A 23965-nucleotide genomic window follows, 5' to 3' on the forward strand; every position below is an offset into this window, starting at 1 on the left:
TCCATTCAGAGTAAACAGGCAGTCGTTTATAGATGAACGACTGCCTGTTTACAAGGGATGATTGGTTTTTAGGTGAACTAAAAGCCAAATGACTCCAACAACTTCCTCCCTTGCTTATTGGTTCCCATGTGTACACAATATGTCAGTTGCCCGTAATCAGTCTTTTGGGCAACTACTAGGGTGACTATCGGCCCGTATAAAGCCACTCTTCGTCTCCTCTGCTCATGGAAAACCCACACAGAACCGAGCGCTCATTAGTATGGGGGAGTCAGTAGAATTAGCGGTTTGTCAAACTCTACTGAAGGGGTACGGGCACCCTTACTAATAACAGAAATCAGTGCACGGCATCATCTTCCCTATATAAGGATGCCTGTATATGGTCACACTATAAATGCATCTGATCTCACTGCGCCAACAGCCTTACTAAAAGCTGGCTTTACAATTAAATTAACAATATGACGCCTTGAAGATAACTCTAATTTGCTGTATTGATGATGGAAGCCTGATACGAGCCAAAGATCAAAGAGTGAAGCTAATGGGAAGTGATCATCTCACCAACCCTTGGAGGAAGAAGAATAAGCCTATTAAAACTAGATAGTAGTTCATCTCCTACTTAACACTGACACTGACTAATGTAAATAACACCAAGATGATAAGAAGCAAACTAGAAAGTGTAGGTCCGTGCAGCTGGTATTCCAAGGCTTTTGTCATAGTTTAATGTTCTGCACAGGAAGCCTGGAGGAGCAGAAACACGATTTGCAAACCAAATGAATCGCTCTCTACTAGGAATAAATGAAAGCACAAGTTCTAGCCTTCCTTGTCAGCACTTTGCAGTTAACACTGACACTGATTTTCTAAAGAAAAATATAAAACTAACCTAAACTAGATTGTTTGATTAAGAATAGAAGCTACCACCCATCCAGCTACTGTAATCCCCCGTGACCAGCCGGTATCGGTAGGGGAAGCCATATCACATTAATGGCCGCCCATGGAATGCATGAACGTGCCGGGTTTGCCAGAACAGGAGCCTCTTACAGAGTGGCTTTCCATCATGTCTGTTGTGACATCCATATGAACTAATAATGTACAGCTTGTTTTCATGATAAAACCCCTTTAACACCTTGGTGACCGGCAAGGCAGCTGCACTATGTGGACTCAGGAACTGACCAAGCAGTGTCCTTAGTAGGAACTAGCCGCAACTGAAAGCTGGACTCGCACTGCAGTGGCCAATATAAGAGGTAACTCTGATCCTGGCCATTTAACCCTATAGATGGCACTGTCCATACAGACTAAGGTATCTAAGGGCTTTGAAAAGCTTCCTCCTTCACCCACAATCTGATTGTGGCGTGCCGACTGGTTCCGTAGCAGCCAGAGGCTAAATAATGGCTTCTTAGTCTGCCATGTGCAGAGGACTAGTGGGGCTTTGCCTCAGTGAAAAAAACATGATAGAAATAATACACTGCACTACATAAGTAATACAGTGTATTAAGCAATCAAGCAATTGCAGCTTCCAGTCCCCTTGTGGGACAAATGAATATATATTTTTTCACCTGGACTTCCTCTCCTCCCCCAAAAAATTAAATACAAAAATAATTTTTCCAACTAAACTATTAATGGAAAAATGTAAATTAAAAACTCCACAAAATTAGAATTGACGAGTTCATAACGACCAACGCTATCAAAAGCATTTTGAGATTTAACCTGCACAGTGAATGCTGGAAACCAACGCCAGACCTGCTGCTTTGGTTATCCTGCCTTACAAAAAAATAAATAGAAAGCTGTCGAAAGGTCGTATGCAGCCCAAAATGTACCAATGAAAACTTAAACTCATTCCACAAAACAACAAGCCGTCACGCAGCGCCGCGGACTGAAAAGTTAAAAAGGCCCTCAGAATATGGCAACGCAAAATTTCGATTCAAGAAATAGTATTTTGTGTGCAAAAGTAGCAAAACATACAAAACTATATAAATTCAGTATTCTTGTAATTGTATCAATCTGCAGAGCAAAATGACCACGTCCCTTTATACCGCATGACAAATGCTGGGAAATAAAAGGGTGAAAAGAAACGCCAGAATTGCGGATTTTTTTTTTGTTCTTAACGCTTACCAAAAACGGTATAAAAAGGATCAAAACGTTGTATGCACCCCAAAATTTACAAGTGATATCAACTCATCTCAAACCCACAAAAAACAAGCGCCTATACAGCTCCATAATGGAAAAGGCGGAGAAAAAAAGTTAGAGCTCTTTGAATATAGCAAAAAAAAAAAAAATCTCTCACTACCCGATATGCATAGTTATGCCTGATAATACTGGAGACCGTCAACAGGTTTGTTGACAGAATACCCCTGGGGCTGGGGTCACACGCGACGAAAATCCAGCGAAATGACCGCACTGGAAAAACGTAAGATTTCCGCGGGACAAGCGCAGCTTCAAAACCGGTGGCCTCTGGAGTGGTTTTGCCGCCTGCATTTCTGCTGTGGTCATCTCTCCCCATAGAGACAGAGGCCGCTGCGGAAATGAAAAAAAATTGACATGCTGCGTCTTTATTTCCCACCCTGCATGTCCATTTCTGCGCGGCTTGGCTGCAGCATGTGGACGAGATTTTTGCAAAATCTCGTCCACTTTGCTGGCTAATTTCGGGATTAGGAGCCACAGGTGGAATCGCTGTGCGGACATTCCGCCCCGTGTGAACCCAGCCTAACGGCTCTAGTGGAGAGCCTAAAATAAATATTTTCCTACAACAGATTACTATGCAGACACTGAAGTTGCAAGGGATGCTGGGAGATTACAGCCCTGAAGCCGGACTTATGTATTCAGCTCTGAACTATCATTCGGAATGTCATCCTCTTCTGTCAGGTTGTTAAAAATTCTATTCATTATGGATGAAACTGTGAAAAAAAAAAAAGCGTGCATGTAGCTAACAATACACACGAACGTTTAAATCCTGATCATGAATAATTATAAACCATCTGGCAATGTTAAAACTGCTTCAGTAAAGCTGTAAACACCCATCTTATCCCTCTTTTTAGTCGTTTCCATGGGGAGTTCCACATTTTAAACAAGAATGCAAATGTACTGGAAAACAGTACATAAATTAATGAACTTAATTATATCCTTTGACACAAAGTAACACCTAGCTCTATGTGCATCCTAATGAACACACTGCACTGCTGCATATCCACATGTTAGAGGGCACGGCTGGTGGTTTTAGCTCTAGCTGCCAATGTCCATCTGTGTAACCGCTGTAAGTCGTGGTCGGCCCGCTCTCAGAAGTTTACAGTCAAAATAGATTTAATTCAGAAGAACAAAAAAAAGGATCGTCCATCAATTATTACAAAGGGCAGGAGTCCAAAGACAACAAATGGTGTGAATGCAGAATGGAGATAAGGAAACTACCAATTACAACATCTCCCTATATGTAACCGTAAGCTAGCTGGACAGAAAGAAAGGGAGAAACGCAGAATCAAAAGAAAGGCTGCAGGGAGGGGAAAGCGAGTTATCTGTTACCCGCAGTGTTCTGTAAACTAAAGCACAGATGAGATTTCCTAGATCAGGGGGTCCAGCTCACTTTCACTGAGCCTTATGGCTGCCATAGGGCCAATTATAATTGTATAGTACGGGCTCGTTCACATGGCTGCATTTGCGCAGTGAATAGAATCTATTGATGTCAGTGAGTTTGTTCACATGGGAGTGTTTGTTCAATGTTTTTTTGTGCAATTGTGTAAAAATATGCAGCGTATTTACTGCGTATTTCTGCAACGTTTCAATGAGCCTGTGTGCATTAGTTTTTGCATGTGCAAATATTTTTGCGCACAAATACATAGGGTAGGGGAATGGCTGAAAAGCACGGGAGTAAGCAATTTTTGCTCGTGCAAATAGGTAGCATATTTTTATGACCAAAATGCACTTACGACTGTATGAACAAGCCCTATTAGCAACCCCCATAATGACCTTAGTAGTAACAGTAATCCCCATAGTGGCCCCAGTAATAACAGTAATCCCCATAGTGACCCCAGTGATAACCGTAATCCCCATAGTGACCCCAGTAATAACAGTAATCCCCATAGTGGCCCCAGTAATAACAGTAATCCCCATAGTGGCCCCAGTAATAACAGTAATCCCCATAGTGGCCCCAGTAATAACAGTAATCCCCATAGTGGCCCCAGTAATAACAGTAATCCCCATAGTGACCCCAGTAATAACCGTACTCCCCATAGTGACCCCAGTAATAACCGTAATCCCCATAGTGACCCCAGTAATAACCGTAATCCCCATAGTGACCCCAGTAATAACCGTAATCCCCATAGTGACCCCAGTGATAACCGTAATCCCCATAGTGACCCCAGTGATAACCGTAATCCCCATAGTGACCCCAGTAATAACAGTAATCCCCATAGTGGCCCCAGTAATAACAGTAATCCCCATAGTGGCCCCAGTAATAACAGTAATCCCCATAGTGGCCCCAGTAATAACAGTAATCCCCATAGTGGCCCCAGTAATAACAGTAATCCCCATAGTGGCCCCAGTAATAACCATAATCCCCATAGTGGCCCCAGTAATAACCGTAATCCCCATAGTGGCCCCAGTGATAACCGTAATCCCCATAGTGGCCCCAGTGATAACCGTAATCCCCATAGTGGCCCCAGTGATAACCGTAATCCCCATAGTGGCCCCAGTGATAACCGTAATCCCCATAGTGGCCCCAGTGATAACCGTAATCCCCATAGTGGCCCCAGTAATAACCGTAATCCCCATAGTGGCCCCAGTGATAACCGTAATCCCCATAGTGGCCCCAGTAATAACCGTAATCCCCATAGTGGCCCCAGTAATAACCGTAATCCCCATAGTGGCCCCAGTAATAACAGTAATCCCCATAGTGGCCCCAGTAACAGTGACGCCCTTTGTAGTTCCAGGTATGCTGCCCAGCGAAAGGCCAAAAGCAACCTCCTATTGGCGTCTGGCTGGGCAGCATCCCTACAGGCTTTATGTTCCTCCTGCCTGTAGCTGCGGTCCAGCGGCAGAGTCTGAGACAGCTGACCTATCACCTCGGCACAGATGTCAGCGGGCAGGAGAGCTGCAGGCAGGGTGAATACAATTCATTTAAAGGGATTATCCAGGCAGTGCCTGCCAGGATACACCAGGATCAAAGTGGAAGCCACTACTCCGACCCCCGTGTTGTGGCCAGCACTTCTAATTGCAAGCGCAGTCCTCACTGAAATCAATAGGAGCTGAGCTTGTAATTGCAAGCTTGGCCTCTACACAGGGATCGGAGCAATGCTTCTGCTCCGATCCTGATGTATCCCAGCAGGAGCTGCCTGGAAAACCTCTTAAGGTTTAATGCATGTGTGTCCTACATCATTAAAGAGGTGTACTGGCCATTTACCATTGATAAACTATTCTCAGGATAGGTCATCAATAGTTGATCAGTGGTGGTCCAGTGCTCAGGACCCCTACGATCATCTGATCCTCTGGCCTGCTGTCAGTGCAGCTGAGCTGGACGTCCACACTGGAGTTGGAGCCGGAAGTGTAATGGAAGGCATCACTCTCATTGATTGCAAAGGGAGCTAAGCTTTCTGTTACACTTCTGGCTTCGACTCTAATATGGAAATCAAGGCTTGGCTGCACTGACAGTGGGCTGGAGGATCAGATCATCAGCAAGGGTCTCACGTGGACCCCCACTGATTAACTATTGATGACCTATCCTGAGGAAAAGTCATCAATGCTAAATGCCTGGAAAACCCCTTTAACCCTTTAGTGACAAAGCCTGTTTGCGCATTAATTACAGAAATTTCTTTTGAAAGATCTGCTTTTGTGTCACCGCATTCCAAGAACCATAGAATGTTTCAATCGATGGAGCTTTATGAGGGCTTGTTTTTTGCAGAATGAACTCTAGTCTTTAGCCTGGGTTCCCACACAGCGGAATCCCGGCGGAAATCTTGCAGTTTGGCCGCAGTGAAAAACCGCGAGATTTCCGCCGGGAGAAGCGCTGCTTCAAAACCTGCGGCACTTAGCCGAGGGTTTTGAAGTGGCCCGGCCGCTTGCTCTTCCCCTGCGGCCGGTGCTCCCATAGAGGAGAGCGCGGCTGCAGCGGAAGACGAAAAAGAATGAGCATACTGCGGCCGGCTAATCCACGCTGCAGTGCCGGCTTTGCCACGGCAGATTCTGAGAAATCTCGTCCACATGGCTGGCTAATCCCGGGATTAGCAGCCGCAGGCGGATTTGCCGTGGCGAAATTCCACGGCAAATCCGCCCCATGTGAACCCAGCCTTATTTATCAAATTTTCACAAACATATAACATTTTATTTGCTTTCTATTCCATTTTTTCTAGAGGCAAGACTAACAAAATCTTCAATTCTGGCACGTTATTTATTTTTAACAGCGATGGCCGTGCATTATAAATGATGAGTTATAGTAATTCTGCAGGCCGGTACGAGTGCACCAATACCAAATTTATATAGGTTGGGGTTTTTTTGCAATTTTTTCAAAAGACAGATTTTCCTTTTTTTTGTCAACGGTGTTATGTAAGGTTTTTTCTTTGCTGGAGTTGTACTTTTTAACAGTAACATTTGTTGATCCATGCAACCGTTTGATCACTTTCTATTCTGTTTTTTGTAAGGCGAGATAGGCTAAATTAGCTATGTCTGCCATGTTTTTTTTATTTTTTTTCATTGCATACACTGTGCAGGTTAAATAATGTCCTAACTTTTTTCTCTGGGTCACTACGGATGCAGCGATACCACATATGTGATTTTTTTTTTAATATAGTTAAGGGGAAAGGTATGCATTTTTTTTTTTTTTTTCACTTTTTATTTTTGCCCCACTAGGGGACTTAATTAGCTGCATATTTTATCACTCTTCTAATACACCATTATACTTCAATATTGTAGTGCATTAGAAAGCCTATGAGGTCAGCCAGAGGCTGAGCCTCACAGGCCACCATACTTGGACAGACCCCTATCAGTCCAAGCCTTCGGGTGTCATAGCAACTCATCTGATGGGTGACAGAATGTTCTAGGGTGACCCATAATTTAGAATGAGATTGGCAATAGAGATCTAAAAGACAAGCCAGCATCAAAGCTTTATGACAGAAGGCAAGGTCAGGCAGGCCCACACCTTCCCTGCTTTCATGTCTACTTCATAGCTGCCTCTGAACTCTTATCTGGAGGGGTTCACCTTTCAATTTGGTAGTTATGAATGTAAGTGAAGCATCAAATCTTTGAGGCCAGCTTATCAGAAGCATCTGAAAATAATACACGAATTTAAGGATATTTCAGAACTTTATAGTGTAACCCAACTTTCAGATGACTTTAGTACTTGTGTGTGTACACGAGGAATAACAGCATTTCTGGCTAGGTTTTTCCTTCTTTAGGCTCTATTTCTGAATTACATTTTTTCTTTAAAGGGGTTTTCCAGGCAAAAACTGTTGATGACCTATCCGCGTTAGGGATTCCAGACGATGAGTATGTTGGGCCGGACGTGCCTCACAGGGAACAGCAGCTTCAGTCGCCCAGAAAACCCCTTTAACTCGTTGAGACTAGAAGTAGTCTAGAAAAGGTCAACCCAGATCTCCAACCTACCTTCTCAGGGTGAGTGCTCTGAATTTGTACTGTGGAATTCGGACAAATAGGGATTTTTGGTAGTGTTTGTATGCACATTACATTGTTTACTGTTCATTTTATTAGATGGTCATTAAAGTGACCCTCCGGTTTCAGGACAGAGTTCTGTTCTGGTAACAGAGGGGGTATATTAGCTGCCGTTCTCAGTTGCCCCTCCGATCTGCCAGTTCTACATCCCGTTTTCAGCCTACCAAGTTGACCGATGCAATCTTCAGACTACCTAACCCCAACAGTGCATTGCTAGTATTAGACCACTAATCCGACTTGGTCGTGCGATCAGCACTGGCCAATCAGATAGCAGTGCACAGTGTGCATTAGATACAGAGAATTCGGTGGCTCAGCCAATCAATGGAGCGCCCAAAGAACCAATCACAGCCATCACTTCATGGAGACTTGAATTATGAATCTTGTATCCAAAAAGTGATCATGTGTGGGCGGCCAAAGACTGCGGGAACTGTGTTGGGGTTCCGGAAAGCAGCGGGAAGGACCTGAACAGAGTCTGCTGGGTGACTCTGCTGATTAAGGATTATTTTTGGGGTAGGGCTTATATTTCAAGCCTCTCCAAAAGTCCCCAAAAAATAATGCTAGGGCTTATTCTCGCGGTAGCTCTTATTTTCTGGGAAGCACTATGTCCTAAAGAAAACTCTGTTACCTTTGGTTCCTTCTTCTTGTTCTTATGGGGCAATGTTGGTCTCTGCATGAACACAATTTGCTTGGTAGTGACATTGCCATCCCTGTAAAAGAGATGAATGAATAAGTAAAATGTTTTATCAGTCATCACAATGTAGATGTCACATAACTTATTTGCCGTTGACCAAGTGTCCTGAATTTCCATTTATATTAAATTCATACTATGCAGAAATGGTGACAATTGCGATTAGGGAAATCCTCCACCAGGATACAAGTGGAACACAATTTATTTCCAAAATATGTGCAGAGATATAGGAATGCCTACCTATCTGTGTCCAAGATGCCATTAAGTAACAAGTTCCCCTTGAAGGAAATCTTAATAAGCATAACCGATTCCTCCGACTGCCATGTCAAGGATTACTTTTTCCGTCACATTTCATTTATATGTTTGAGTATCATCTTATTTCCTACTCTGAAATTGTAATTTATAGATCACCTCTCCCACGTCGAGCCGACACATCATACTTGTCTGCAAGCTAAAGTGGGAAGCGCAATGCAACCTATCGGAGCAAATACATTCATTATACTGTATAAATATCAATTCCGGGAGGTAAACAAGCAAGCAACATTGTTGCATCGTCCAATTCTCTTGCCAATTATGTTGCATAATGTTTTCTAATACAACATATTTGGTACAATGTACTCTACACTTACTCATATTGATGTACGATTTCAGCACATTGCAATTAATATATATGTTATTTATATACCAAATCCCCCCAGTGCTTCTATGGCGGTTTGTTTTTAACACATTTACACTTTTGTAATATCTATGTTGTCGATCAATGTATCGTGCCAAAAAAGGTCAGAGCATCTTCTATACAAGGGAAATGTGAACTAATAAAGGGAAATGACTATAAAGGCCCATTTACACGTAACGGTTATCGCTTAAAATTCGTTCAAATTAACAATAATTGTGACGTATGAACACTGCCACGGGTGTCGGGAGATTACATTGTATTCTGCTGGGAGCCGCGTGAAGAACAATGCAGCTGTGCGCACAGCTGGGCGTGTTATTAGTCACATGCTGGGTTCTGTAAACAGCTCCTGGAGGCCCTTTTACAGGCAAATGAAGATGATAAAGTGTTAATGGGCATTACTGGACATTAATACTTTATGCAAAAATATTGCTAAAACTTTCAATCGTTTGAAAGATTATCTTTGTATGTAAATAGGTCATATTCCCCTCTCCAGTCAGGGATGGCTTTAGAGGGTGGCAAACTGGTGTCCTGTGGATAGAGAATAACTTGATGTTCTGGTACAACCCTTTTAACCAAAACCTACTGTAGTGTGAAAAGAGGGCCTCCTCGGGCTGCATTCACATGAGAGGGAATCTCATGTGCGTGTTTTGCATTGCGAGATGCACAAAACGTGCACCATTATGAACGCCATTCTTTTGAATGGATTTATTCACACGACTGATATTTTTTCCTCGCAGCAATGCTGTGAGGATAGAAAGCCGCAGCATATACTATCTTTCGGCGTTTTCTCGGAACGCCTCGCCCACTGTTTTGAATGGGACCTTAAAGACATTGCATGGTACTCATATGCCGTGTGTTGTGCATGTAAGTGTAATGTGATGTTTTACTCTGAAGTCAATGGAAAACAATTGCGATCCTCTGACGCACATGAAACACGTCCCTGAGGATCGCAATTTCACAGAAACAACGTGCGGCGGTTTTGAATGAAAAACACCTTGCATTGTTATGAAAAAACACATGTTGGCAAGTGAGATATCGGGCCGGGTTTCTCAACCAGATATCGCAACCATTTGAGTGAATTTGGGCTCAGATGAAGGACCCTGCTGTGAGGCTCGAAAGCTCGCATTAGCATCAAGTATTTTTGTTATACATTAAAAGGTATCATATCCACAGCGTGTATGTATATATATATATATATACACACACACATACACACGCTGTTACCCATATACATTTATGAGAGCTGATGGTCTGCTGTATTATAATATACACTTATACTGCAATGCACCTATTTTATTATTCTATCAGTTTTATGCCATTGTTCACGGAGTCTGTCTTTTTATTAATTTAGTTGCTAGAATTGATTGAGCAGGAACTGTATTCTTATTAGAGATATGTTTTTTCATTTTAATTAACTTATAATTACTCTGAAATTGCAATGCAAGCTATTAATGCGATATGATTAACTACACATACTAATAATTCGGATGGCAGTGAACATTTTAATGAAGTGTCGCAAAGCCTATGGAAGTGAAAACCTGCTGTAGAGCCTCTTTACCCATCCCATAAGGGAACTGCTTTACGAGCAATTCCCTAATATAAGGTTAACATAACCACAAATGCTCCTTTTACAAGCTGGAGCAATGCTGACAATACAGCAGGTGGGAAACAAAGCCTGAATGTAATGTACAGGTAGTGATTAATTCTAATTACATTACATGGGAGCATTGCCAATAACCCAGTAGTGGGGAAATTGCATCACTTACAAGTCCCTTCAGGGGCTGTCGGCAGAATATGGGATTCATTTCCACAATCCGGTACTCTGTGAAAGGCATTCTCACAGGGGTTGTCGAAATGTCTGTCCTAACGTATGACCAGTTCTTGTCTTCTGTCCATTCGCAGAATACAGGCTAACATAAACTGCTCATCTATTCTGCTGAAGGTTGGAAGGCCGAGCCTTGAGCCGGCTACCTGAACCAAGCGGGGATTGAACTTGCAACCTTCAGGTTGTGAGCGAGAGCTTAGGACTGCATTTCTGCTGCCTTCCCAATATAAAATGTAGAGTTGCTGCAAACCAGAATTTATTTATTTAGCGCATACATATTTGACAGCACTGTACACAGATTGCCACCCCCTACATTGGGTCCTGTCCCTATAGGGGCTCACAATCCAGATTCACCTATTAATATAGTTTTGGGATGTGGGAAGAACCCCACGCAAACAGGCAGAACATGCGGATTGGCCAGATGTGAACCAAAGACCCCAGTGCTGCAAGGCAACAATGCCAACCACTGAGCTACATGTTGCCAAAATCCCACAACATGTACTATTTAAGGCCACTTATAAACCATTATACACATTTCAATGTTTATTTATAATCCCTTCACACAAAAGGGATACAAAAAAAAGGGATAGAAACGCTTATAGGCTGTTTCTGGTATTGTAGCTCAATTTCATTCAAATGAATCAGGCTGAACTGCAATGACAGTTAAGGCAGCAGAATGCAGTCCTAAGCTCTCGCTCACGACCTGAATGTTGGGAGTTCAATCCCCGCATGGTTCAGTTAGCTAGCTCAAGGTTGACTCAATCTTCCATCCGTTGGAGGTTGGTAAAATGAGTACCCAGCTTGGTGGGGGGTAATAAATAAATTACTTTGAAGCGCTGTGGGATAAGTTGGCGCTACACAAATAACAAGATGTGATACTGTTCTTGGGGAAAAATTCAGATTTTTTTCCTACTCTCATACAATGTCCTTAAAGGGGTAGAACAGGACGTTTTACTGTTTATGCCACTCAGGAGTTCAGGAAACATCATAGCTCACTGTGATACAGTATTTCTCTAACTCCCATCTACTTCTATAGGAATAACAGAAACCGCATAGCACAATTATTTCAGCTGTTTCCATATTTTCGTCCACCAGTGGCTATGGCAGTGAGTCGGGATAGGTTCAGAGGGCCCCTGTTCTGGCGATAGGTGTAGGGCCTAGAGTTGGGTCCCGCATAGATCATACATTTACAGCATATCTCATGAATAAGCCATAAGTGTCCAAGATGGGAATACCCCTCTAAACTCTTTCCTAGTTTGAAGAGTCACTTTGAAGGGTTGAACAAATAGTCAATGGAACAAAACTTAAAAGCAACTGTAATTATTCGGTTTACCCATAGCGATTAATTTGTTTCCCTTGCAAAATACTTTTAGTGACTATGAATACATCAGAAACATGGAAAAAGTAGAAGGTTTTTTTTTTTAACAAAAGGCGAAATCCCTCTGCTCAGCCTTAGCTGCCTGATTGTAAAGTGGTTAAATGGGGGCTTCAATTACTTTCTGTAATAATTCTAGAGCTTTCTAATTTCATGCTGGATTTTCCTTCATTATTTGTACCCAGTGGGCTAAAGTAAAATCTGCAGTTGTACAATAAGAGCCGTCTGCTACTCTGTGCACAGCGTATTCTGCTCTGATGTTCGCTGCATGGATATGGATGTCTAGCATCAGCTCTGTCCCTGCAGGGCTGCTTAGTAGATGGAAATGAAAGGCTTAAGAAAAGTTAGGAAGTAGATAGAATAGTGGTGACAATACGTTCAAGGAGTTTTCTGGGACAAAAAAAAAAAATGCAAGGCAAAGAACCCCTTAAATGGCCCGCCCAAGTCCAGCGCAGCGACACCCGTGTCCGCTGCTCCAAATCTGTATGCGGCCCAAGCAGTTCATTGTAAACATGGAAGCTCAGCCAATCACCGGCTTCAGCATTGACACTGCCATAGCTGAATGCTAACATGTACAGCGAACGGCACTTGGCTGCTGCAGCTTCTTTGTAGTTGGATTGGCGGGGACCGAGGCTCCTGCGCTGGGGGGAGGTCATTTTCTAAATATGTTGTGCTTAGATATGTCTGAATTTATCGCATATTGTGTATATATATATAATATATATATATATATATATACACACACACACACACACATTGTTTATACTCGAGTATAAGCCTAGTTTTTCAGCACATTTTTTTGTGCTGAAAAAGCCCCCCTCGGCTTATACTCGAGTCAGGGAAGGCTTGGAAAAAAAAAACAAAAAAACCCCTCCATACTCGCCTCCCAGCCGGTGTCTGTGGCGGCGGTGCAGCAGGTTGCTTGAATTCTCTCCGCTGTCATTCCCCATTGTCAGTGCTTTGTAAGTAAGAGCTGTGATTGGATCGAGCGTCAGCCAATCACAGCCGGTGCTCGATCATTCACAGCCAATCAAGCTGCTTTAGAATTCCTCCTGCTGTCATCTCCCTGCTCGGCTTTCAAATCCCTTGCTGTCGGTGCTGTGTAAGTAAGCACTGTGATTGGATTGAGCGCGAGCTGCGATTGGCTGGCGCTTAATCTAATCACAGCGCTTACTTACACAGCACTGACAGCCGAGAAGAGAGGACAGCGGGGGATGACAGCGGGGAGAATTCAAGCAGCTTGTTACACAGATAAGCTTGTCGGCTTATACTCGAGTCAGTAAGTTTTCCCAGTTTTTTGTAGTGAAACTTATTGTCTCGGCTTATACTCAGGTCAGCTAATACTCGAGTATATACGGTACATATTTTTTTGGGTTAATTTTAACCTACATTCACTTAGGCCTCATGCCCACCGCATGCGCGGATATACAGCCGGTCATCTTCAAATTGTTTTTTTTTCCTTGCTGGAGATCGCAGATTGTGGATTTTTTTCCGCAACCTCCCAGCTTTTTCCCCACCTCCCCAATTACTTTTAACCTTCAAATCCGCAGCGGCTCCACAAGTGCATTTAAGTGTATTTGTGGATGCAATGCGGATCCTAAGCTCCCATAGAGATGAATGGAGCCAGATCCGCGGTAAAATTTTGCATACTGCGATTTATTATCCGCGCGTAGCATCTGCAAATCATTTAAAATCAAATCCGTAGGACTTAAATGAAGTGCGGACGCCCAATGCTTCTCTATGGGAGGCTAGAGCTGCGGATCTCACACGTGGATTCAATAAGTAAAATCCGCCCGTGGACATTGGGCCTAAGGCCTCATATCCACAGCACACACGGATTCCACTGCTATATCTCGGAGTGGAATCCGTGCATGCCCGTGGCCGTGGAGAGGGAAAATACATTTTTTCAACCTCACCGGATGCTGCGGGCCTCTCCTCTGTGCAGCGGATGTGCTTGGCACGCTGGCAGCGCGCCGTGCACAGCTTTTCTTTTTTTTTTTAAATCACCGGCTCTCCAGCGTATCCATGGCACAGCACAAAAACAGCTGCGGCTGTGCAGCGAATACAGACGGCTTCCATAGGCTTCAATGGAAGCAGCGGGAGCCGTCTGTGGGGAGACCTGTAGAAAAATGGAGCATACTGCGATTTCTTCCTGTACGTGCGACCTGCACGCCGGGAAGAAATCCTATCTGCATGCTTTCAGCTGCCCTATGGATGCTAATGCATCCCTATGGGCAGCAAGACGCATGAATCTTCCGTGCGGGGACCATGTGCAGATTTTATAAATAAAATCCGGACTTGGACATTGGGCCTTTAGTTAAAAAAATGTAATTGGGTCCAACAGTGTTTGCTAGAAACACCCATCTAGTAAGCAGTTTGGACCACATATAGCCTTCATAACCACAAGAATTTATAATGGCATTCATCCTCAGATATCAGGGCACCTAGGGTGTATCAAGGAAATATCCACACAGCTTAACCCATCTCCAACAGCCTAAACTGTTGACAGGGAGGGGTCATCGATTGATGCTGCCAAAGTCTGACCCTCCCGTTAGCACGACCCAACAGAAGTCTGAATTCATCTGACTAGGTGCTGTTTTTCCACTGCTCAGTAATCCAATTTTTGTGCTCTTTTGCCTATTAGAAACTTGCTTTCTGCTTCTCAGACACAGCAATGTCATTGGAACTAGTCATGTGCGGTTACAGCCCATTTTTGAAATACTAGCACCGTCTAGTTCAGCACCGATGACCAGGCCTTGTTTGAAGTTGCTCAGATCACTTCATTTTCCAACTCTAATGTGCACTCACACAAACTGACCCATGAAAAAACTTGCTCACTTGAAATAATGCTCCATTTTGGAGTCACTTACCTAAATTTCATTCAGGGAAGCTCCAATGAGAAAGGGCAGGACTCTCTAATAAATAAATCTTGTTATTTGTATAGCCCCAACTTATTCCGCAGCGCTTTCAGGTAATTTATTTATTACCCCCCCCCCCTCCCCCACCAAGCTGGGTTCTCATTTTACCGACCTCGGAAGAATGGAAGGCTGAGTCAACCTTGAGCCGGCTACCTGAACCAAGCGAGGATTGAACTCGCAACCTTCAGGTCGTGAGCGAGAGCTTAGGACTTAAAGGGGTTGTCCCGTGATAGCAAGTGGTGTTAAGCACTTCTGTATGGCCATATTAATGCACTTTGTAATATACATTGTGCATTAAATATTGGCCATACAGAAGTTATTCACTTACCCCCTCCAGTGCTGGCGTCTCCATGGCGCCGACTAAAGCTGCCTTCTCCCTGGATTAGACGCGCTTGCGCTGTCTGCCCTCTTCTGTCCGGCTCTGGCGTGCTTGTGCTGCAGAGGTGTATAACTTCTGTATGGCCAATATCTAATGCACAATGTATATTACAAAGTGCATTAATATGGCCATACAGAAGTGCTTAACACCACTTGCTGCCGCGAGACAACCCCTTTAAGTGTACATATTGACTAGCAGAATTAGAAGATGGAGTCTTCCTTTAAGATCTAAGGTTAATAAAGAATCTTCTGTTCCTAACCCTGATTGCCTTTAGCCTAGAATAGCCAGTCCGTCCACTAACCAAACTTCGGCTGTCTCTCTAGATTGCACCTTCTTGGTACTTATCTAAGATGTTTACTCGTACAGCAGACAAGCTGTAGATTATTTACAAAAATGAGCCAATGTTCCTTTTCACATTTAGAGGCTCAGCATGATGAAGAATGTCCTGACAATTATTCTTTCCATTTATAGACGATGGACTTCAATTTCCCATGTGCTCATGCAGCCTACGGATGTTCCTGCAAGCTGACAACTCACAAATGAGTTTAATTGACCTCTGTCTACCAACAGCAAATTATCCCAGAAATCTGGAACTGTAGTAAAACGCATCATCTTTATTCAGAGAGCATTACTTTTCTTATACACTTAGTCATGAAAAATACCAATTTAATATATTTAGTTTTTACAAGAAACATGCCGACCAACAATTCACCAATCACAGTATTTCCGGCAGAATGAACACATTTCTTATCTAAAGAGATAGTAAAGATTAAAGTCAAAGTTACTTCATCTCCACTGATAGCTTTTTATTTAAGAAATCCAGGTAAAAGCTATCTTTTACATGTTTGTTTGTGAAATTTGTGACCTCACAATATAAGAGGTCCATTATAGACTTAACTTGGTAGATCTGGTTAATATCTGGCACTTGTAGGGTCTTCAGGACATTGGGTTAATAAGAACTTCAATAACACTAAACAAAGCAGCCCAAGTATCTTAATATGCCCAGTTAGATGTGTGGACACCAATTACGTTTACAATGTAGTCCGTCTCATTAGGCCTCCTGCCCACAGCTGTGTCGGACTCTGCCAGTGGAATATCGCAGCGGAGTGCGACACGGCGCCCCGCAAAGAGCCCATACTCACCTCTCCAGATCCCCCGTGAGAGTCCTGTCTGGCAAGCTGGCGTGCATGCACAGTGCAGTGCACGACGCGCCGGCGCTGGGCGGTGATATGTAATCACGCAATACTTCTGCTGTGCTCACAGCGGAAGCATCACGTGAGGGATGGCTTCTATTGGCTACAATGGAAGCCGGCCGCGTGTTTTTCCAAATAGAACATGCTGCGATTTCTTTCATGCTGTGGAATTCCGCCATAGAATTCCGCAGCATGAACATTGCAAGGCAAAAAGCTATTAGGTTCAATAGAACCTAATAGCTGTGCAATAACACCGCGGATTTCTTCCGCGTGAAATGGGGCAGAAATCCGTCCGTGGGCATTAGGCCTAAAGAGAATGCAGCTGACAGCGGTGGTATTGAGTGTATTACTCCACCGTTTGTGGATTGGCCACCTGTGCTCCCTGTGCCTAACCTCTAGGTTAAAAGAGGCAGTGATCACCGGCAGGGGCATAACTATAGAGGGTGCAGGGGATGCGGTTGCACCCGGGCCACAGAGCCTTAGGGGGACCATAAGGCCTCTCTTCTCCATATATAGTGAGCCCAGTACTATGAATACATTACAGTTGGGGCCCCTGTTACAGATTTTGCATTGGGGCCCAAGAGCTTCAAGTAATGCCTCTGAATTTGGCACCACTCACGTTTGCCACAGGTGGCTAAGCACAAACGTTGGAGTGATACACTCAATGCCCCGCTGCCTTCTGCATTCTCTTTATGAGACAGACTGAAGTATTTTTTTTCCTTCTTCAGAACACAAATATTTGTTGGCTTTCATTTAAAGAGAATACATTTTCCCTCAAAAATTCCAGCTTATGTATTTCTGTCCAAAAAGGTTGCGCCATTACATCAGTGGTTTTTCTTCTCTCCTTCTCCAAGCTCTAATGTGAGCATTCGGAGGATCGATTTCTCTTCCATTGTCCCCCCTCTTTCACAGTTTAGTTATACTGCAGGGAAGACTCTCTCCACAAGCTAGAGTAGGCTTACTGGGTGGCGGCACCCAGGTGGTAAAGCTCCAGTCCACCATACGGGCACACATAACACCACTGTGATCAATCAGTAGTAGTAGTAGCAAAAGCGTGGCCATCCTTTCATATGTCCAGCGAAGTCATTCACCACTCAGACATTTAGAAGGACGGTCACACTTCTGCTACTAATGGCCCATTTAGACGGTACAAATGGCGGGCAAACGATGCCAGACACTGGTCCCTGCATACACTTGCTCCCGTGCTGCTGCACAGGAGCTAGTATCACCGACTCATTTACAGAGTGGCCAGCAGGGGGGTGGCTGCAAGAGATTTCTCTCCTCGCGCTCCCACGTCCCTCTCCATTGACTTAACATAGTGGCAGTTCAATACTGAACAGCTGCTGTTAACACTGAACGCTCAGCTCATCGTCCATTGTTTATGCTGCGTAAACAATGGGCGATGAGCAGATTGCTGATCGCTCAGTGTAAATAGCAGCCGTTCAGTACTGAACGATCATCATTCAGCTCATCGCCCATCGTTTATGCAGCATAAACAATGGTCAATGAGCTGAACGTTGAGCGTTCAGTGTAAATAGCAGCCGTTCAGTACTGAACGACCGCAATGTTATGTCATTGGAGAGGTGCGGGGGAGCATGAAGAGAGAAACTCCTCCAGCCGCCCCGCTGTGAGGCAGCGATACTTGTCCCATGCAGCAGCACGACAGCTAGTATATGCGGGGACGAGGGTCGGGCATAGTTTGCCTGACATTCCTCCTGTCTAAATGGGCATTTAGTCTATTAAGAGCTTATGCCCAAAACAAGTCTACTACTACCGTATGTTAGGAATGCAAAGCACATTTTTCCTTTATTACAAGAAATCACGTGAATGTCTACCCATTCGTGGATTGTAAGTCCCTTTACACATTCATACCCTATGATTTGGCATTACAGGCACTTGGCTAGTTTCTAGATAGACTTGTGAATTTTTCTATCTCATTGCCGGAGTTCGTGATTATTTATTTACTTATAATTTTTTTTTTTGTATTTATTGGGCAATTTTTCATCCAAATAATTGGAGCCTCAATGAAGGCAACATTTTTACCGTCCCTTTCAAAACTATTTACATGAGCTATTGGGAACACGAATATATGTTTTTTGTTTCTGATTTTTGGTTTGTGTGTTCTCTGTTCCGGTATGGCTGTTTCATTGATGACTTTGTTATGATTTGGTGCGGCGATGAGGCAGCCATCTTGGATTTCATTGAACACCTACATCGAAATGATTTAGATCTCAGTTTTTCAGCAAAGTTACCGTAAGCCCATCACTGGAAACACGCTCCTTAATGAGCAGTAATGTCATCCGATGCATATGACAAGAGCCGTACCCTTAGGGGAATTGATAAGAACAAGGAGGAACTGTTCAACTGAAATTGCATAGAATGAAGAAAAGGAAATGGTGAACGAGTGTTTAAGAGAATGAGGATACCCTAAGGGGTTAATAAAACAAGCACAATTTAGGGCCACAAAGAGAGACATTCTTTGCTGCATGATAAACTGTGTGTTTCAGCAACAAAAAAAAAAACATGCAAAATTGGCGTAAATTTTTTCAACTACGTATAGTTTGGATTTTGGCCGCATTTACAATTTTTTGAGCTGTGAACCTATTGGCTGTGACTTTTGTTCCCTCATTGGTTCTTTTTTTATTTAAAGAATGGTGATTCTGTAAAAGATTATGCTATAAATAAGAACTCTGTTCAAAACGTGTAATTTTTGGAAGATGTTTTTATCCATGAAATTTAAATAAAACGCTGTTTTTATTCTAGAATCCACGGAGGTGCTGGAGTTTTGTTTCCACTGCTGTTTATGGTAGGTATTATTGTATCTTGACACCACTGGGAGCTAGGGGTATGACAGGGGAAACGCCCCTCTCACACCTCCAGCTCCCATTAGGGTCAAGGCAGGAAGGTCCTAGCAGCAGCGTTTGCATTGATTACTGTGTGCCCTGCTGCCTTAGGCTGGCGGTTAGTTCTCTTCTTAGGCTTACATTAACAGCTGTAACATGGTAGCATTAACTTCTAATAATGTAAGGCTAAGAAGAGAACTAACAGTCAGGCTAAGGTAGCAGGGCATGCAGTAATCAATGCACACACAGCAGCGAGCACTGTGAGCGACCGGCCACCTGAGTGCAGCATCCCAGCAGCGCCGCAGCCCCTGTGCTCCCTGACAGGCACTTCCCTGCTCACCGCGATGTTCCTTTTGCCCTGATTGACTCCATCCTGTCCCTTGATTGCATGCCCCATATAAACCTGCCCTAGCACCTCCCGTCCTTGCGAGATTATTGTGCTTTTTGGCTTTAGTCAAGCTCTACTACCTACAGCTGTTCCCCACACGATTGCTGCTATTCGTTACCGACCTCTGGCTAAATCCTGACTTTGCTAACTGCCTGCTCCCTTCTATTGCAACAGATACCTACCTGTTATCGACCTCTGGATAAATCCTGACCACGCTATCTGTCTGCTCTGAACTCGCTCCAGACTGTTACACCTGCATTAGGGTTCAGTTCAGGGTTTTCATCTCTAGTTTTCATTTTTGGAGGAGAGAAACTAAAATAAAATAGAAAAAAGGAATCTGTTTTTCCCGCCATTGATTTGAATGGGATTTCAAAAACCCGAGAGCAAATGAAAAGGTATTCGTTTGCATCCAGAACGATTAGGTTTCCGGTTTTTTTTTGGATTAGAAAATAGCACAGCGTTAGGTTTCTTCCCCAAAAAAATTGTAATTTGACAGAATGGAAGCAAACAGAAGCCTTTAAATTTGTTCTCCGTTTTAAAAAAAATCATTGAAATTAAAGGGGAAAAAAAACGGATTCGCTTTTTTCACTTTCATCCTGGACCGAGCTCTAACACAGGTGTGAAAGCAACCAGGCACTTCAATGATGTTGCATTAGGATCGGGTTATGCAACGTGAGCGCGATATATGCCAGAACTGCTAGTGGAATAATGTATTCATGGACACGAAACACACAGCTCTGTATTACACCGTCCCTAGCAATGACTACCAATGACAAAATAGTATCACTGACAGCAACGAGGAAGACAAGGTATACCTGGACGACAGTGAAATCAAGCTTTTCTTTGTTTTGCCTGGGATATGTTCATGTATAGAATACACATTCAGTAGTGGAGTACGACCGAACACTCTGATCATAATGGATACCCACCTACTGGTTTTAACAATAGGCGTTGAAAGGACACACGTCAGTTGCCATCCATACACCGCCAGGGAAGTTAAGAGGGGCATATAGTCCGCCTGCACCTCGAACCCCTACAAAAGAAAATGTATCAAGAGAGTAAGATGTTTCGAATGAAGTACAAACAAGTCGATACATAGAAGTCATAATCAACAAACCTCTCCGGTTGCAACACTGTAGCGTGTAGGGCGTAAATCTACAATCCCATTCATACACAACATATTCCCTAATTTATAGCCTTATTTCTAGTGCCAGACCTTCATTGTTTTCCAGGTATTTCATTCTGTACGGTACACTATGTGCTCTTTGGGCTAGAAAATGGAATGTGAGTGTTTTATTGACAGCAATAACAATAACAGTCGAGTTTACGGCCACCAAATTGGTCATGAATGCGAGTTAAACGTTATGGCCTCAAATATAACTCACTGCACATAAGTGACTATTAGAGGGCTAGTAATTGGCTTCCATATTGTAGTTTTGTTAGCAGACATGGATCCACATGAACTGTCGACTGATCAGTTTGTTTTTATTGTAAAATGATAATTTAGAGAAATAGTCTTGTTTTCCCACATTACTATTATTCTGCACCGCTAGACTACTGAGATCAAAGTCATTTTTGCACATGTAGTATTTCCCTTCTAATGCATTAGGATTAGAGATGAGCGAACGTACTCGGTAAGGCCGATTTCGCAATCGAGCACCGCGATTTTCGAGTACTTCACTACTCGAGTGAAAGGATTCGGGGGGGCGCCGTGGGTGAGCGGGGGGTTGCAGAGGGGAGTGGGGGGGAGAGGGAGAGAGAGAGAGCTTCCCCCTGTTCCGCGCTGCTACCCCCCGCTCCACCACGCCACGTGTCCGCTGCGATCCAGTGCTGCAGCCCGCTGCGATCCTGCTGATTCCTGTGACAGATGATGTCACAGGAAATCATGTGACCGCTGCAGCGTCCGTTCTCCTCACATCCTGAGCTCTAGGTAGTTTAGGGGTATGTAGGGCTGTGCAGGGTCCTATCTCTCGCTCTGTATGAATCTGTAACTCATTTAGTTTACTGTTCCTGTTTTTCATATATAATGTATTAAAATTGTGTTTTCATCTGGAATTAACGGTGCTTTAAAATAAATAGCACCCAATTTATTAATCCAGTGCACAACATTTGTCATAAAATACAAGAGCCCCCCCCCCCCAACACCACCCCCCACCCCTCCAATGCACCTCTCCTTTCCCACAGCCTATACTTGCCATCTTGTCACTATAATGAAATCACTCAGACTATCGAATGCATCCAGTGGGATTAAAATATTTTGCTGACCACCAAAAAATGCCTCAAAACTCCATTTCCCTCCACAGGAAAAAAAAAAACAAGTTTACGTCTCTTCTAACCTCATAGAACCACATTATTGTCATTGTGCAATAACTAAACAATCCCCGGCATCTGCAGAGCAGCCCAGGTCTAAGAAGAGAGACTTTACCCTAAGAGCCGTAGGAGGAGATTTACGAGTACTGGTGCTGCGTCGGAGCTCTGCTCTGTACTTTAGTGCTGCTCTGAAGCCCTTCCATGTTGCCCAACATATTCAGATACCATCTGCAATAACTAAATGTACCGATAAATCCACCCCAACAGTCACAACTGACATCATAATGTGTACCAGAGTATAAAAGGAAGAAAAGAAGCAAATCAGTAGCAGGATGAATAAGGTTCCGATCAGTTCTCATAGTGGACTACTCCTTTTCTCAAGCCCTGGTCACAGTAACATCTGGTAAAAGAGGGACTATTATACACAGATGGATTTATGCCTCCCTGACAACAAAGTTTTATTTATTTACTGTTGTTTATAGCGCCAAAATATTCTGTTGTGTCATCCAGAGATTGTACATCACTCTCCCAGACCCGCTCCCCTCACAATCTATTTTCCTATTTTCTCTCTCACATCCATTATTGCCTCCGTTGCCACCTTTTGTTACTTCTATAAATCTTGTTATTTCTGTAGCGCCAACTTATTCCGCAGCGCTTCCAGGTAATTTATTACCCCCCCCCCCCCCACCAAGCTGGGTACGCATTTTACCGACCGTGGAAGGATGGAAGGCTGAGTCAACCTTGAGCCGGCTACCTGAGCTAAGCAGGGATTGAACCCACAACCTTCAGGTCGTGAGCGAGAGCTTAAGACTGCATTTCTGCCGCCTTAACACTGTGATGTGATATGACAGGATGCTATAGTCTTATAAACTGCAGCTGCAAAAGGGCTAATTGAGCTGTATGTATGAGGCACAAGTCATCTGATTAAAGGGGCTTTTACGTGACTTAACTATTGAGGAGCTGTCCTTAGGATAGGTGATCAATAGTTCGCTGGTGGGGTTCGGAATCCCCGATGATCAGCTGGCTGAAGAGCCTTTTCTCAGGTATGTGATGTCTGCCTGAGAACAGCTCAGTCCCATTCAAGTGAATGGGATTAAGTGGCTATACCAGGCACAGCTGCAATTAAATATATGGCGCTGTGCCTGGTATGGACTGAAGCGGCCATGGCACTCACCCAAATATAGCCTTCACTGAAATCAGCTGATTGATGGGGATCCCAGATGGCAGACACCCACCAATCTACTACTGATAACCGATAGGATAGTTTAGTCCTGGAAAACCACTCTAAAATATCGAGAACCATACTTGCCAACAGTCTGGACTATAAAATGGGTGTGGCTGAAAAAATTAGCATTAAAAGGGGTGTTTCTGGTAGTCTGGAGGAGTGATTCCGGATGGAACAGGGGCAGGCTTACAAATGTTATTTAAAGGGAACCGGTCACTAACTATACAAATCTATATATCCGTCTGCTCAGCACCTCCTGCTGTATAACACGTTGCTGACAGTTTCCCTTTAAGGATCACTACAATACACTTTTGGGGCCTGATGGGTCTAGCATGGCCTCTAGCATTCTTTCTTTAGTGTTCTTTGCTTTATGTAGCCTGAAAACATAACGTAAGGCCACTCTCACACAATCGTATCCAAAAATGTTTTCTATGCGGCGTTTTGCTACATTTTTACTGTGTATTTTTGCACAAGCAAGTGGATGATGTCACTTTCCCCCCC

The 23965-nt window shown here is 43.6% G+C and overlaps 1 protein-coding gene across 1 annotated transcript in view; it reads right to left on the reverse strand.

The window, feature by feature from the left end:
- The window catches only part of RFTN1 (raftlin, lipid raft linker 1), a 327454-nt gene that overhangs the window by 8332 nt on the left and 295157 nt on the right, over positions 1-23965 (reverse strand). Inside the window, exons 8-9 of the mRNA XM_066585331.1 lie at positions 20859-20962; positions 8270-8351 (exon numbers count right to left, since the gene is read on the reverse strand). Of these exons, the coding sequence (XP_066441428.1) occupies positions 8270-8351; positions 20859-20962 (186 nt within the window). The remainder of the gene's footprint in view (positions 1-8269; positions 8352-20858; positions 20963-23965) is intronic.

This window comes from Eleutherodactylus coqui, chromosome 12 (genome assembly GCF_035609145.1).
Source record: "Eleutherodactylus coqui strain aEleCoq1 chromosome 12, aEleCoq1.hap1, whole genome shotgun sequence".
Classification (NCBI taxonomy): Eukaryota; Metazoa; Chordata; class Amphibia; order Anura; family Eleutherodactylidae; genus Eleutherodactylus; species Eleutherodactylus coqui.